General features: G+C 52.7%; 2 protein-coding genes and 1 long non-coding RNA gene across 3 annotated transcripts; 2 read left to right on the top strand and 1 right to left on the bottom strand.

The window, feature by feature from the left end:
• Positions 1-1,319: 1,319 nt before the first annotated feature.
• Positions 1,320-8,126, bottom strand: LOC136768350 (uncharacterized). The gene is made up of 3 exons (XR_010821965.1): positions 8,074-8,126; positions 7,925-8,000; positions 1,320-1,409 (listed from the first exon to the last, which is right to left on the bottom strand). It is a non-coding gene; the product is annotated as an uncharacterized LOC136768350 (long non-coding RNA).
• Positions 8,127-8,812: 686 nt separating this feature from the next.
• Positions 8,813-10,034, top strand: LOC136768075 (pharyngeal muscle protein 2-like). The gene is made up of 3 exons (XM_066722130.1): positions 8,813-9,151; positions 9,521-9,836; positions 9,887-10,034. Exons 1-3 carry the CDS (start codon positions 8,821-8,823, stop codon positions 10,032-10,034), a joined length of 795 nt encoding a protein of 264 aa, XP_066578227.1. The 5' UTR covers positions 8,813-8,820.
• Positions 10,000-14,657, top strand: LOC136767994 (zona pellucida sperm-binding protein 4-like). The gene is made up of 14 exons (XM_066722056.1): positions 10,000-10,102; positions 10,538-10,656; positions 10,904-11,114; positions 11,302-11,423; positions 11,824-11,923; positions 12,148-12,270; positions 12,353-12,525; positions 12,689-12,786; positions 13,070-13,197; positions 13,322-13,502; positions 13,592-13,733; positions 13,807-13,882; positions 14,124-14,236; positions 14,543-14,657. Exons 1-13 carry the CDS (start codon positions 10,051-10,053, stop codon positions 14,222-14,224), a joined length of 1,626 nt encoding a protein of 541 aa, XP_066578153.1. The 5' UTR covers positions 10,000-10,050; the 3' UTR covers positions 14,225-14,236; positions 14,543-14,657.
• Positions 14,658-16,358: the final 1,701 nt, after the last annotated feature.

Genomic DNA, 16,358 nt, shown 5'->3' on the forward strand with positions numbered 1-16,358 from the left:
AAATGTGTGCTTTTGGATTATTCATGGTTTCTATTATTCCAAGTAGTGTGCAAAAAAAAACTCCTATGGATGGCATAGGACAAAAAAATCTCTGGAACCCTATGAGTAAATGCTCTGCCACCTGCTGTTTTCTTGTGTATTTTAGGGACCATTAAGTAAACTGGCTTCCTGGGATCTCAATGGCTGTTCTGGAGTGTTTTTGATAAGGAGATCTTTTAAGTAGGGGGGTGCCAGTCCCTTTAGTGCTTTGAATGCTATCCTGGAGCACACAGGGAGCCAGTGACCTAATACTGGAGTGATGTTAGTTTTTTTGTTCTATTTAAGATTCTCACAGCATTTTGAACTAACTGATGTACAGAAATAGCTATATTTGTGCTACCTGACTATGGCAATACAGTAATCCAATCAGACATTAAACCTGCTCCAGCATAGGCTACTCAACGTAGCCAGATCTGTGCATAAAATCTTGTGCTTCTACCCAATGAAAACCCTTGACACACTAAAATGGGAGCACTCTCTTAAAGATCACGGAGCAATTTTAATTTGATCAGCTTTTCATAGGGAACAAGTACCAAGAGAAGGGAAGGTATAATCAGGGTTGGGGAATAATGGAATACAACATTTTGATTACTTGTCTGACCGGAGTAACCCAAATACAGTTCTTGCTTTTTAAAAAGGTTAAAACACAAGATGTGCCTGCCACAAGACAATGTACTTCAAATCTTAATTTTTTTTGTAATTTAGAACAATATACAGATTATATTTTTGACTTTGACATCATGGACATTGTGTTGATCAGTGGCAAAAACCCTGATTAAATCCATTCTTGTTTAATGTTGTAACAATTAAATGTGGAAGAGGGCAACGGGGGTGAATACTTTTGAGTAACTGTACATGGATGAAGCAGGATTCAATGTGTCCAGAGTGAGCAGACACTGGAGGAGCCTCAGTGCATTCATGATTTTTAAAACAAATTGTTTGGACAAATATGCTCAAGCAATTGAGAAACTGCAACTACAATGAATGAATCGAAGATCTCCATTAAGGTTGCTATGTAACCTCTAGAGGTCACACTGCCTCCACTCACTCTGCAGCACAGCAATCTGGGCTTAATGGCGTCAGGGACCAATAGACACAACAGCAGCACAGACAGCTTCCATTTGAAGCTGAAGACTGACAGCACAGGCACACGAACAAAGACATTTCTTGGTCGAAAGCTCAACTGAGGTTGCAGGCAATGGAGAGGACAGTGCAGCCCCACAGGACCAGGGCTGGCAACCAATGGTCAGCACTCACCTGAGGCACCGGTCACTGTGCTGGCAACCCCACAGATCTCTTGGCCTTGCTTCCTGGACAGGGCTTCCGGAGACAGCGGGCATCTGTGTTGGGGTCTGGTACCACTGGGATCTCTGCAGAGAGAGAGAGACGGGTCTGCCTTCTGCATGCTCATTGAGCAGAAGCATCTCCCATGAGGGGGTGTACACTGTAGACCCATTACCACACAGCAGAGATTAAACCCTTCCCCCCTGCAATCTCTCCAGCCAGACCACACTACACTTGCCACCTGCTGGCCCCCTTAAGACATGGCATCAACAAGAATACTGTTTATTGGTTTAAGTATTTTCTTTTCATCAATAAAAACAATTCAATTTTTAAATTAAAATCACTTAAAATTTTTAAAATCTTGTGATTTTTAACCAAACTAAAACAATAAACTTTAAAATAAACGTGCTCAAATCAAATAAAGAAAACGTGATAAAAGCAAAAAATTGCACACCAACAAAAGAGTCAGATACATTGAAAATAACTGAAAATGCATTGAACAAATTAAAAAAACAATTAAAAAGGAAAAAAATAAAAAACAAACAAAAAAGGTCCAATGCATTTTAAATTAAACCCAAAACGGTCAATGTATCTGACAACAAAATATAACAAAACTCTACCAAAAACCCTAAACAATTGTGATTTAAAAACAACTAAATCTTTAAAAACAATTAAGATTCATTATTTAAAATCTTCTTTTAAAAACAATCATTCTTAAAATCTTTAAAAGATCATTAAAAGATCTTGGACTCGGGCTCCAGCAGGGGGAACTAACCGTCCCCGGAGGTGGGTCCCATCATGGGATCCTGAGCTCCCCCAGATCTTGTATGCGCCAGTTCTTAAAGGCTTCCTCCTTGCCCCTCTGATGGACCTCCAGATTGACGTAGTCTTTTACAAACACCATGCCCCTCCGCGCGATGACGATCGGGTCCAGCTCCTGCTTATTAAACAAACAGATGTTCCGTCCCTCCCACAGTGCCTGCTTCACCGCGCAGACGACACGCCACCAGCACCTCAAGGTAGATGTAGAAATTCCCTTGGCTGGACCATATAGGATCTGCTGGGCGGTCGCCCGCGCAGGAACGGCGAACCTGTGGAGGAACGGAGAAAACAGGAGCCAGACCCTGTGGGCGGAGGGGCACTCACTAAAAATGTGAGCCTCCGTCTCCTTCCCCAAGCAACCCTTATAGGGGCAGGTGTCATAAGGAGCTATGCCCCTTCTGTGCATGAACACTCGGGTGGGGAGACACCGACTCACAGCCATCCAGGAGACATCTTTCTGCGTGTTCGTGAGGCAAACGTGCGTAGCGTTAGCCCAGATAAACCGGCAGGTTTCGGGAGGGAAATCTTCTATCCGGCTGGTCTCCTGGGCAGATCTCATCTGACTACAGATGGTCTTATAATCCCAGGAGGCCAGCACGACTTTATGGAGGCCTACTTCGAGCGCAAAGGCTCGGAGCGCCCTGTAGAACGGCGGGGGATCCCACGAGTGCGGCCTGGTGTTGTCCATGGCGCAGAGGCCGAATGGTCTCAGGCTGCTGGCAAAATAAAAGCGGTTCATGAAACTCACTTTCTTGCCAGCAGCCTGGATGTTCTTAACCACATAGGCCAGCCCCTGCGCCTTTATCAGCCGCACAACGTCCGGGACCCCCCTGCCTCCATCCAGGGTACCCTTCACCATCTGCACTCTTTTCAGCCTCTCCATTTTGCTCCCCCAGACAAACCGAAATATAATTCGGGTCACTAGTTTTGCGATACCCTTGTCTGGGGGGAAGATCATTCCTACGTAGAGGAGTATCGGGAAGAGGATGGCCTTTACGACCAGCACCTTACCAGCCATCGTCAAGGTCCTTGTGCTCCAGCCGTGGATCTTCCTTTGGACCTTCGCTATGGCCTCCTCCCAGCTCCGGGTGCCCGTGTTGGTCCCGTCGATCGTGATCCCCAGAACCTTGATAAACGGCTTCACAGGGAACACGGTCGGCGGGCCCCGGCCGACAGGCCATGCCCTGGAGAGGTAGACCTCGCTCTTGGCCTTATTCACAGCGGCCCCCGTCGCCCTGCAGAAGCCGTCCAGCAGTTCCTCGACCCTGGCCACGGACGGAGCGTCCGTGCAGACCACGGCCACGTCGTCCATATAGGCCAGGGCCTTCAGTTGCTCTCCGCCGGAACCCGGGAGATGGAAACCTGTCACCCGGACGTCCCGGCGGATCGCCTGCATGAACGGCTCCAAGCAGAGGACGTACAGCAGGGCCGACAGGGGACAACCCTGCCGGACCCCCGACCTGACCGGAAATGGTTCGGTCAGGTGGCGGTTCACAAGGACCCTGCTGCTTAGGCCGCTGTAGATGATCTTGACCCACTTCCTCAGGCCAAGAGCGAGACCCATCCTCTCCATAACAAGCTGCAGGTATTCGTGGCCCACTCTGTCGAAGGCTTTCTCCTGGTCCAAGCTGATTAGGACCAGGGGAAGCCTTCTCTCGTTCGAGTAGGCCACGACATCCCTGAGCAGCATGGCGTTGTCGGCCGCCGATCTCCCCCGGGCACCACAGACCTGGTCGGGACCCACGACTTGAGGGAGTGGCCGCTGCAGCCGGAGCGTCAGTGCTTTGGCCAGTATCTTGTAGTCGGTGCACAGGAGGCTGACTGGCCGCCAGTTCCTCAGATCTTTCGTGTCTCCCTTCTTGTGAAGAAGGGAGAGGATACTCTTCTTCATCGAAGGGGCCAATCTGCCCTCTCTGTACATCGACCCCAGGACCTGGCCCAGATCTTCCTTAAGCACCTCCCAAAAGATCTTATAGAACTCAGCAGGGATCCCGTCGGGACCCGGTGTCCTTCCAGAGTTAAGACTCTTTATCACCTGGGAGAGTTCAGTGGTGGTGATCTCTGGATCCTCCTCCTCCTCCTCGTCCCCCTCATTGCGGGACTCCAACAGGGACAGAAAGTGATGGATCAGATTTTGATCCACCACCTTCTGGTCGTACAACTCCCTGTAGAAATCCCGCACCACTGTCTCAACAGCCTCTCTGCCCTCCACCTCTTGCCCCGAGGAGTCGATCATGGAGGACATTGCAGGCCGCCTCTCCTTCGTTTTCTTGAAGAAGAAGCGGCTGCATTTCTCATCGTCCTCCATGATGCGGACCCTGGAAAGGACCTTGATCTTCTCTTGCTCCTCCCGATAGAGGGCGGAGAGACTCAGTTTGACCCGGGCCACCTCCTCAGCTAGGTCGAAGCCTCTGAGCTGTAAAAGACTCAGGCGCTGGAGGCGGGCGTTTAGATGGGAATATCTCGCCCGCCTCTCGCGAGCTTTCCGTTTCCCCAGCTGAATGAAGTAGCCCTTGGTTCTTTTCTTCATCATCTCCCACCACTCTATGGGAGAATCAAAAAGGTCCTTCAGGGTCCTCCACTCCTCGAGGCGTCTGCTAAAGGTCTTAATCACACGAGGGTCATCGAGCAGAGAGGTGTTGAGCTTCCAGACCCCAGGCCCCGACTCCCGTGTGCTCGGAATGAGCACCTCTGTCGTCAGGAGCCTGTGGTCTGAAAAGAAGACCGCCTCCGAAGACATGGCGGTCCTCTCCAGTGGCTTGCTGAGGAGGACGAGATCTATCCTGGAGAAGGAGGAGCCAGAAGAACTCACCCAGGTGAACAAGGGGACCAGGTCCCGACCTGCGTCGCAGAGTTCAAAGTCCTCCACGAACGCAGCGAGGTCCCTGCTGGATCTATCGTTGCGGGGCTTACTCCGGTCTACATCCCTCAGAGCACAGTTGAAATCACCTGAAATGATAACTGGCAAGGTGCCGATCAGGAGCGGGCGTAGCTGAGGGAGAAAGAGGACTCTCTCTCTCTGGCTGGTGGGGGCATAGACATTGACCAGCCTCAATACAGCCCCCTTGTATTTAAAATCGAGGCTGGCCAGTCTGCCCGCCTCTATAACCTTGAATGTTTTAACTATTAAGAAGGGGTTTTTCAGGAGTACGGCAATCCCGTCCGCTCGGGACACATTGGACCCCGACCAGAAGGATTCTCCTAGGGTCCAAGTGTCCCGGAGATCTTTGTATTCTTTTTGGAACGGGATGCCGCACTCCTGCAAACAGATAATATCCGCCTTCATTCCAGCCAGAGAGTTTAAAACATCGGTCCTCTTTTTCACCTCAGCAATGCTCCTCACATTAATTGAAATAATGGTTAATGCCATAATGGCTGTGAGGGCAATTACCCGCTCCGTAACAATCATGTAAAGAAACCTTTCTCTTCCCCACTCCTCTCTTCTCCCTCACCTAGCTTAGCGCTAGCACCCATCATTTCAATCATTTGCCTCACCGCTTGATCCTCTAGGAAGACTATGGGGGGGGCTCGGCTCCCGCCACCCGGTAAGGCGGGCAAAACTCCACTGGGCTCAGGGCCCGTGGTGCTGGAGGTTCTCCCTGGTTCCTTTGAGGCCGAGGCCCGACGAACAGATGGCAGGGCAGAGGCTTTATGTACAACTGGGGAGAAAACTGTATAGACCCCGCTAGTCGTTCTTTTAACTAATGGTGGGGGAGGGGGTGGTCTCTCCCTTCCCGGCTGTCTGCCGCCGCAGGCCTCCTCCCCCAGCGCCAGTGACCTTGCCATCACGTCCCTGATGTCTTTCTGGGAAAGGACACTGGCGCCGACTCTCGTCTCCTGAGGACCTGCGGCTCTCCCACTACTGCCGGGAGGGCATACCTGACCCCTCCCCTGGGAGAGTCTCAGTTGTGGGGCAGGAGGAATGTTATTTCTAGGGGGCCTCTCATCTACCAGGCTGCCCACTCGGGGCAGTGGAGAAGGCCCACCACTCTCCTCTCCGGAGTCAGAGTGGGGCGTATAAAAATTAGAGGGAGGGGACTCTGGAGCGGGGGAGGAGCCGGCAGGGGGGGGAGAATCTGCAGAATGAATCCTCTTTTTCATCATACCCCCCCTACCCATGCTCCTCTTCTCAGCCCTCCTTCTCTTCCCCGCTACCACTGTCCACTCTCCCTCTGCCTCCACTTCTGACCCAGAGTCAGAGAGGGAGCCTATGAGGCTCCTGAGGATTGTTTCCTCTCTACCCCCATCTTGGGGTATCACCTTTGGAGGAGCCTCCGCTTGGTTTTCTCTCTCTCCACCACCCCCGAGGGCCCGCGCCCTATTTGCATAGGAGGAGGGACAATTTCTAAAGAGGTGCCCTCCCCCACCGCACAGGTTGCAGGCCCTCTCCTGCTTGCAGGCCCTGGTCTGATGTTCCCCGCCGCAGACCTTGCACTTAACAACGGTACAGGCTGCGGCTAAATGACCCAGGGCCCCGCAGTTCCTACATAATTTGGGCATGCCATGATAAAAGACAAGCCCCCTATTTGCTCCTAAAACCACGGTGCTTGGTAGATGGCGTACTCCGCCGATGGCGGCCACTTCCACCTGCAGGCGCACCTGCCACCGCCTAGCACCGGTCCAGACCCCATCCTCATCATTAACTCTCCTACTTTCAGACAGGATCTCACAGTGTCTCCTCAGCCATACTTCTACGTCGTACTCTGCCACTGCTTCGTTGTAAAACTGAATAGTTACAATTTTAATCTCTCTATCTGTCAGGGCGTCGACCACAAAGTCATTCAGGGGCATGCTGTCTTTTTTCTCCCTATACAGGTTCCAAAAACTCTCCAGCACTTGAGGGTTCTTAAAGCTCACCTCGAACACGTCCCTAGGTCCAGGCAGTTTTACCACACAGTTCAGCTCAGAAGGGGCAAAGCCCAGGCCCCTCTGCAGCACGGACCTGCTGAACTCCAGCCGGGTGAGGGCCGCGGTCTCGGCTCCAGCCTCACGGCTGAAGCGCACCGCATTATGGCGCCTCACACCGGCGGTTCGCTGGGCCATGCTGCACTTTCCTACCTTGGAGAAGGGTCGGGAGGCTCTCAATCCGGAGGTCGGGGCAAGTCCACCTGGCTGGGGAGCAGCTTCCACCTCCGGGGCTCTTGCAGGGAGCGGGCCTTGCGGGGAGAAGTCCGGGCCCTGGCTGCAGGAGGCCTCCCTCAGGGACGTTGCCGATCGGCCTGGTCGGTCCCTGGAATCCGAGGCCTCTCCTGGATCCTGGCTGGTGACGTCAGCGGGGAGCAGTCCTGGTCAGGCCGGGCTCCGGGTAGATGGTCGGCCGGGCTTCTGGATGGGACCCACTCCGTGAGGAGTCCTCCGACCCCTCTGGCTAGGTCCCCTGTCGCTCCCGGTCCGTCCCAATCTCCACTCGCCTCGGCCTCCGGACCGCTCCAAGGACCCAGGACTCTGCAGCTCTGTCAACCGGCACCTCCCCGTCTCGTCTGGTCTGGCCTGATGGATCAGCTCCCTGCAAGGAAAAAAGAAAGACTGTCAAGTACAGTTCAAAAGCCCCCTGCTGGACAAAGGTTTCTCTCGCTATTGGAGCAGAAGCATCTCCCATGAGGGGGTGTACACTGTAGACCCATTACCACACAGCAGAGATTAAACCCTTCCCCCCTGCAATCTCTCCAGCCAGACCACACTACACTTGCCACCTGCTGGCCCCCTTAAGACATGGCATCAACAAGAAGCAACTCTCCCCCAGCTGCAGGTCAAGGAGTGAAAGGTCAGGCCAACTCACTGCGCCCATCAAAGCAGCCCTCCACACAGGTCTTCATGGCCGGAGAGCACACATCATTGGAGCACATGAAGTAGATCTGAAGGAAGAGCAGAGGTTTAAGCAGTCAACTCCCACCCTCTTCTCCCATCCAGCTCCTTCCCCTCACCCACCTCCTCATCCAGGTATGCCTGCATTGTGTGATCCATGAACTGGAAGGTGGTGATGTGGAAGCGGCGGTGCTGCCTGGGCAGGGACAGCTGGTTATTGACGCTCAGGACTAAGCTGGTTAAAATAAATATTACATACAAAAGGAAAACTCAGTGTAATTGATACAAAGTTTGTGATTTCAGGCCTCACCAGCTCTTGCTACAATACCTTTAGTTTAAAGAACAAAGGCAATATATGACAATAGAGAGCTAACCATTCTTATACAGCAAACTGTCAATGTTACATTCTATTACTAAGCATGCACAGGTAAATTGCACATGTGAAAGTATTATATTGGGTAAACGCACAGCCTGTGAAATGTAAAATACATAGTGAAAATGGAGCAATGTGCTGCCATGCTTCCTCTCTGGGCTTGGCAGCATGAGCAGCAGTGTTGCATTCAGCTGCGGAAATGGTTGCATTCTGGTAGTGCAGATCTCTGCAGTTCTGCGCAGATCTGCACAATCCCACCGATCAACAACAGAAACAAGCCAGTTAGAATCCAGCTGATGGAAACTGAACTGAATGAATCCGGAGGGAGACAAAACGAGGACAATAGCTTGTGAGAATGCCAAGCGGGAAGCTGATTGGCTGGCTGATTAGAACTCCCTTCCTGGCAACCAATCAGCTAATGAATAAGACACATGGTAAGTACATAAACCACGACTGGTGGGTTCAGAGTTTATTCCTCTCTGTGAGTGTGGTTAGTGATGGCATTGAGAAGGGTGCAGAGGGAGAAGCTAGTCTTCTTGGTTGTGTGGCTGCTGGGTGGGTTAGTGAACACTCAGTTGCCTGATTTTGATGTAGATGGAAGTAATTGGGATGGTGTTGGCCATGAGGTATATGATTACAAGGCTGGATTGCCTGCAGAAGTGGCTGGAGAGGGTGGCTATGATTACGGTAGCCCTGATGATGGCTTCTGGAATGTGCAAGATGGGGAAGAGGATGAAGAGCTGTCTAGATCTTCCTTTCACCACATGCATGTCTTCCCAGAAGACGTGGAGCCCGACTCTGATCCCTATACCCTGTCTGAAGGTCATGGTGAGTCTATGGCTTCTATTGCTGCTTGGCTTCCTGTCTGAAAGGGGGAGGGTCATCTGGGACTGAAGGAGGGGTTTGGAGGTTGGTTGGTTGATCCAAATGGGGGAGGGGGTTGGAGTCTAATTGACATCACATGTGACTCATTTGGCTCCTGTAGGGTTTATGTCCACTAACCCTGAGGACTGGAGCTGCCAAGTGTTGGCTGAGACCAAGGCAGCCATTTCTCTGGTGCCATGTACTTGTGGACAGTCCCTAATATAGCCCCATAAGCACTGGAGCTGTGGTGTAGCTACTGTGACCCATTGGAGGCATTGGGCCCTGTTTGTCCCAGCCTGCTGGACACTGTTCTACCCTGTCACTCTCTTGCAGATGAGCTGGAGGACATAGAGGAAGAGCTGGAGGACATGGAGGAAGAGCTGGAAAACTTAGATGGAGAGGAATCCTTGGAGGAAGGGATGGTGGAGGTGGAACAGCCAGTCGAGCAGGAGGAGCCAGTAGACTGGGAGGAATCCTCGGAGGAGGAGATGGTGGAGGTGGAACAGCCAGTCGAGCAGGAGGAGCCAGTAGACTGGGAGGAATCCTCGGAGGAGGAGATGGTGGAGGTGGAACAGCCAGTCGAGCAGGAGGAGCCAGTAGACTGGGAGGAATCCTCGGAGGAGGAAGAGCCAGGGGGGCGGCCGGTGAAGCCCCGGCCTACAGCAGCCGGGGGGCGGCCGGTGAAGCCCCGGCCTACAGCAGCCGGGGGGCGGCCGGTGAAGCCCCGGCCTACAGCAGCCGGGGGGCGGCCGGTGAAGCCCCGGCCTACAGCAGCCGGGGGGCGGCCGGTGAAGCCCCGGCCTACAGCAGCCGGGGGGCGGCCTACAGCCAATGCACCGAGGACTGACTGTGGTGATGGCAGCATGCAGATCTACCTGCCCCTCGGGAGCTACAGTCAGGTGTTCCTGCAGAGAGGTGAGGAGGGGATGGATTGATCACTCTTTGTTGCACACTAGGCTTGGGCTTCTCCAGACCCTGAGGTTCACTGCAGCAATTCCTTCACTTGTCCTCTATGGACGGTATGGTGGTTATTGCTGGTTGCTTTCCAGACTTCTCTGGTACTTGACCGCTTGCTGCACTGCACTTCCCTCCAGTTGACTTGAGCCTTGGGAGTGCTATGGCTTCCAGTCCTGCTGCTTTCAGCTAAGCTGTCACTTGACTGAACCCATAACTGGAATACCTTTAGAACCCTTTCCTCTGGTCCTGGTTGCAGAGCTGTGACTACTGGCTCCGACTCTGCTGTTGCCCTGACTGTCATGACTATAGCGCCTCACTGCTTTTGTAGCTCTGTGCTGTGGCTGTAACCTTTCAGTAGGGGGTGGTACTCATGCTGACCCTTTGCTCTTTCAGCCAAGATGACTCTGCTGCCGGTGCTGGAGCTACCCAGGACCTGTCAGCACAGGGTGAGGAGGCGCCAAGGGGAAGTGGTGCTCATTGCCTCCTTCCGTGGCTGCTACGTGTGGAAATTGGTGAGCAGTGGAGTGGGAGTCCGGTAGGGGTACTGGAGTGGGGGATTTGAACTTGAAGGGGCTGGCTTTCTGTACTCCCTGTATTCCTGGAGTTCAAATGGTGCTGCTTGGCTCTACTCTCCTGAAGCTCAAGACTTGACCCTCTGGGTGCTGATCCTTCAGCTGGACACCAAATGGGGTGAAACTGAAGCTGTGTGGCCTATGAAGTCTATAAATGGTGCAACTCTTGCCCCCTGTGCCCCTGCAGGAGAAGGCTGGCAGGCCGTATGCAGCCCTGACTCTACGCTACTATGACCTCCACCTGAAGATGTCCCAGGTTGCCACTGTGTCCTGCCCACTGACCACCACCACCCCCCTCCCCTCAGCCCAGCCACCCAAGGGCTTGTCCATCTCCTGCAGTGAAGTCTGCATGACTGTCCACCTGCCCACTGGGCCCTTGTCTGCGGTCCACATCCTGAGTAAGAGGGACTGGATGTCTGTAATGTTATAGCTGGGTGTGTCTAACGTGGGTTGGGGGTGGATGTCTATTAATAGCATTTATATTGATAATGCTGTAGCTGGGGGAGAGGGGCTATAATTGGTGCTAGAGCTGAGGGCTGTCTGTAACAGGTGTGCTTTGCTTTTATCCCTCCCCCTCATTTCCAGACTCCTCCAATGCACTGGTCCCAGTGCTGCAGATGCCCAAGTCCTGTGGCTACTCCCTGGTCCGTGGTCAAGGCGAGAACATGCTGACCATCCTCTACACGGCCTGTGATGTCCGGATTGTGGTGAGACGCCCCTCCCCCAGCCTAATTTTGTTCTGCCTCCTCTCTTGGCCTAAATCCTGGAATCTATGGTTAATCGAACATGCATTATGGAACTGGATGCTTGGATTCAGTTGCCTTTTAGTTGACTTGCCAATTTGTTGCTCACTGTTAATATGGTCCTGAATCCTGCTGTCCCTATTCTGTATGTAGTGCACTTGCGTACAAGACTGCCCCTGTGGCCTTCAGGCTCCTCTCCCACAGCCTGGTCTCCACTGGGACTCCAGATGTGGCTCCTGGTTCAATCCCATCTGCCCGGAGCTGGGCATCTGTTGCTGTAGGCATATCCGCTCTCTGCCTCTCCTCAGGCATTGCTTTCCCTCCTGTTGCCCTTTCAAACTCTTGCTTTCTGTTCTGCTCTCAGGCGCAGCGGTACACAATCCAGGTGGTGTACATGACTGCAGCAGGGGAGAGAGCGGAGATCCAGGTGTCTTGCCCCTACCACAAGCTCCAGCCCCAGCAGGGTGAGGCCTGAGGCCTTTGTTGCTGTACTACCCTCCTCCTGCCCCTGTGCTTTTCCACTGAGGGATTGCTTGCTCGTTCCTTTCCCATCTCTCCTCTGTACTTGTGTTGGTGATGCTGCTCAATGTTGTCCTACTCTGTAGATTTGCTGCTTCCTGTCACCCATATCTCCCTCTGTACTTGTTGTAATACTGCTTGAACCTCACTGCTCGTTTTCTGCCCCCAGGCTGCCCCCTTCCCAAGAGCCAGCAAGTCTCCTGTGGGCCCAAAAGGGTCCGAGCCGCCGCCTGCTTGGCCAGGGGCTGCTGTATGGATCCTGAGACTGCCCACTGCTACTACCCCCTGGAGGGTAAGGACTGCTTAGAACTGAACCACTTCAAGGGAGTCCTTACGGATGGGGTGGATTTTCAGAGCTCGCTCTCTCCCTCCAGAATGTACCTCGGACAAGCACTTTGTCTTTGCTGTCCACCGCACCCTCACCATCCCTCCTCTGGAGCCATCCTCTTTGGTCATCGCTGGCAACCAGTCCTGCAGCCCTGTCATCTGCACCCCTGACTTTGCCATCTTCAAGTTCCCAGTGACTGGCTGTGGGACCCATGCCTTTGTGAGTTGCTGCTTAGGGAGGAGTGGAATATTTGGGGGGGTGGTGTATGGATCTAGTTCAATGGTTCTCAATCCTACCCTGCTGGCTTTTGTTCCAACCAAGCGCCTGCTTCCTTAAACTGAACTAATTGTGCCTACCCTTCTGATCTCTCCCCTGTACCCAGGTGGTGGGCAAGACGACTATCTACCTGGCAGAGGTGATGGCCCTGGCACGACAGAACAGCCTGAAGTATGGCGTGATCACCAGAGATGGCCCCTTCAGGTGAGGCTGCAGCATTGGTATGGGCTGCATGTGGATCTGCATAGATGGGACTTGGCATTAGCCTGCTCTACACAGTTCTGAAATGAGTACTTGACACATGGTCTTGCACCCATAATCGCACAGTTGGCAGACTAACCCAACTGTGTGAGGCATGGTCGGAGTTGGACAGTCCTGATGGGCAATGCCAATCCTCGGCCCCTTAAAACTAGGGAACTGTGCAGATGGGTGAGCAGTAGATGGGGACCCGTCTTCTGGCTTGGTCTAATTTCTGTCCTGTGTGCAGATTGCTGGTCGAGTGTCGCTATGCAGAGGATAACCTGATCAGCACTGGCTACCTGGTAAAGAGCCCCAACCTGCCCAGCACTATCATGTCCCCTGGGGTATTCGGGGTGCAGCTCAGAATAGCTACTGGTAAGTGCCCAGTCAGTCACGCCTCCTCGGCAGAGGAAACGTCAATGCGCACGCCTACTGAACGCATCCTTAAAGGAAAGGGGCAAAACCACAAACTGAGGCCTGCCCTTGATCTCCTTCTCAGACGCGGCCTTCAGCCGCTTCTACCCTCGGTACCACAGACCGCTGCGGCTGCTCCTGGGTCGCCCCATGTATCTGGAGGTGCGGTTGCTGAGCTCGCCAGACCCCGACCTGCTGCTGCTGGTGCACTACTGTGTCGCCTACCCCCGCTCTGCCCAGGCCGTCTGGGTGCTGCTGTATGAAGGGTGAGTGCTCCCTGGGGGGCAGTTCATCCCAGTCTACCTCGTACCCGACGCTCTGGGAGCGTTGACCTAACCCTCCCCCCTTTCTGCAGCTGCCCCAACCCTCTGGACTACGGCCATACGTCCACCCTGCACATCAACAACCAGCTGCCCCTGCCTAGGCAGCACCGCCGCTTCCACATCACCACCTTCCAGTTCATGGATCAGACAATGCAGGCATACCTGGATGAGGAGGTGGGTGAGGGGAAGGAGCTGGATGGGAGAAGAGGGTGGGAGTTGACTGCTTAAACCTCTGCTCTTCCTTCAGATCTACTTCATGTGCTCCACTGAGGTGTGCTCTCCGGCCATGAAGACCTGTGTGGAGGGCTGCTTTGATGGGCGCAGTGAGTTGGCCTGACCTTTCACTTCTTGACCTGCAGCTGGGGGAGGGTTGCTTCTTGTTGATGCCATGTCTTAAGGGGGCCAGCAGGTGGCAAGTGTAGTGTGGTCTGGCTGGAGAGATTGCAAGGGGGAAGGGTTTAATCTCTGCTGTGTGGTAATGGATCTACAGTGTACACCCCCTCATGGGAGATGCTTCTGCTCAATGAGCATGCAGAAGGCAGACCCGTCTCTCTCTCACTGCAGAGATCCCAGTGGTACCAGACCCCAACACAGATGCCCGCTGTCTCCGGAAGCCCTGTCCAGGAAGCAAGGCCAAGATATCTGTGGGGCTGCCAGCACAGTGACTGGTGCCTTGGGTGAGTGCTGACCACTGGTTGCCAGCCCTGGTCCTGTGGGGCTGCACTGTCCTCTCCATTGCCTGTGCCCTCTTCTGTTCTGCTGGAGATGGCCATCTGCTTCCAATGGAAGCAGTCTGGGCCTGATGAAGGTCCTGGAGTGTGGTGCAACTAACCTGTGGCCCCTTGGCTAGGGCTGAGAACCACAGACTTTGACTGCCCCCTGCAGGCCTTCAGCTGGGCGCTGGTACCAAGGCACTGCATGTGATTAAATCCATCCCACTCGTTGACTTGATATGGCTAGTAATGTCTCCCCTTCTCTCTCAGGGCTGTGCTGGACCCTGTGGGTATCCCTGCTCTCCACCCTCCTGCAGGCTTTGTGCTGTGGTCTCTGTAATGGCTGACCCCTGCTGTTGACTGAATAAAGTGCTAGTTGAAATGACCCTGTCTGTCCTGCTGTCTTGACTCTCTTCTCTGAAGCCTGGCTGCTGTCTGCAGTGTGAGGGTTTTAAAGCACTTCAGGGCAGGGGCTGCTGTAATGGTGGGGGGGGTTGTGTTCTTCACTTGACCTCTAACCTGGAAGGGCTTCTCTGCATGTGGCAGTAGAGCACTGACTGCATCTATGGGTGTGAGGTTAATGAGCTCTAGCTGAATTGGACTGGTTGTGCAGGTGCCCTTGGCAGTGGAGTTGCCCTGTGATGGGTAGCAGGGTCCAACACACTGTGCACTTATGCACTGGCACAAGTCCTGTATGGACCTGCTGAGCCCCCTGACCAGGGGTGATTTCCAGCCAGGGGGCCATGAATATTACAAAGGGGCTGATGTCTGTTAGGGGGGTCTGGGGCCTACTCCCCTGAGATGACTTCTTTTTGTAGGATTTGCTCTTGTAAGGTAAGACTGAAGCAAATTACAAGGATGAAGTGGGCAATTCATAACAATCTAGCAAAAATGTACCACCATGCTGCTGGTGCCTATTTTTTAATTGACATGAACACAATAGCCTTGAACTGTAAGCAGGAAGTAACTTCCTTGTGCAAGACCTGTCTACCCGAGTGCATCTGTTCCCTCTTGTATCTGCTGCCATCCTTCAGTGTTCTGCTTGTGAACACATCTGTAAGTGTTTATCGTTATATAACATTGTAACTACATATCGGAGAATATTTGTGACTGTTTACACAGTTTTGATACTAGATGCCTTATTGTCGTTGGTAGGATATGATAGCGGAGATTGCTATTTGTATAGTTAATGTGCAGTGTAATGGGTAGCTGTAATTTGGATGCATATAAGAGCGAGTGCTTAACTTCCTCATTATTTGAATTGGTTTCTTCACAGTAATGTATGTATCCTATGCTGATTTAGCACGTCACAGTGAACGGTGTACATTATCTCACATTTGAGACATTCTATTGTTGTATTCTGTTGCAGTTTCACTCTTAATTCATGAATGCATCTTATAACCTGCAAACTAAGATGAATCCTCACTCTTCTGCATGTAATGGATGGAGTTTGGCTTGCTGTTAAATTGTCAGGACACCCACTGAGAACAGTACAGTGAAAAGACACGAGTCCTACAAGCAAAACCAGCTTGAAGGTAGTAGACTATAAACCGATATGAGCACCGTCATGCATGAAGATGGTGAGCCAACTGCCCCTACAAAGGAAAGCAGGTCCACTATTAACAGAGGGAACCCCGATCCTGATGGACCAAGCATCGGAGTTAAACTCAAGACATTCTGCTTCATCACGATCATCGTCCAGATCATCAGTCAGCATAGCAGTTGCTAGAGCACATGCATTGTTTACCAAGAAAGAGAAAGCAAATAAACATGATAAAATGAGATCGGAGGTGAGTCATCAGCTAGACAATGCGAAACTGGACACAGACTTTGAGGTGCTTCATCATGAAAAGGATGTAACTACTGCTCTTGCTCAAGCAGAGGTACTGGAGGCAGCCACTGCAGAGATTGAACAGGGTACGCCAAGAATGGTAAGCTGTCCCATCTCTCCACAGATCAAAGTTGAGCACACATGAAACTATGTTAGGGCACAAGCCATGGAACACTTCAATGAAAGGCCAAAATCAGACATGCAGGACTTAAATGAGTATGAGCCATCACTGCCAGCCTCAAACCCTCACCATGC

The sequence above is a fragment of the Amia ocellicauda genome, chromosome 14 (assembly GCF_036373705.1).
Source record: "Amia ocellicauda isolate fAmiCal2 chromosome 14, fAmiCal2.hap1, whole genome shotgun sequence".
NCBI classification, from domain to species: domain Eukaryota; kingdom Metazoa; phylum Chordata; class Actinopteri; order Amiiformes; family Amiidae; genus Amia; species Amia ocellicauda.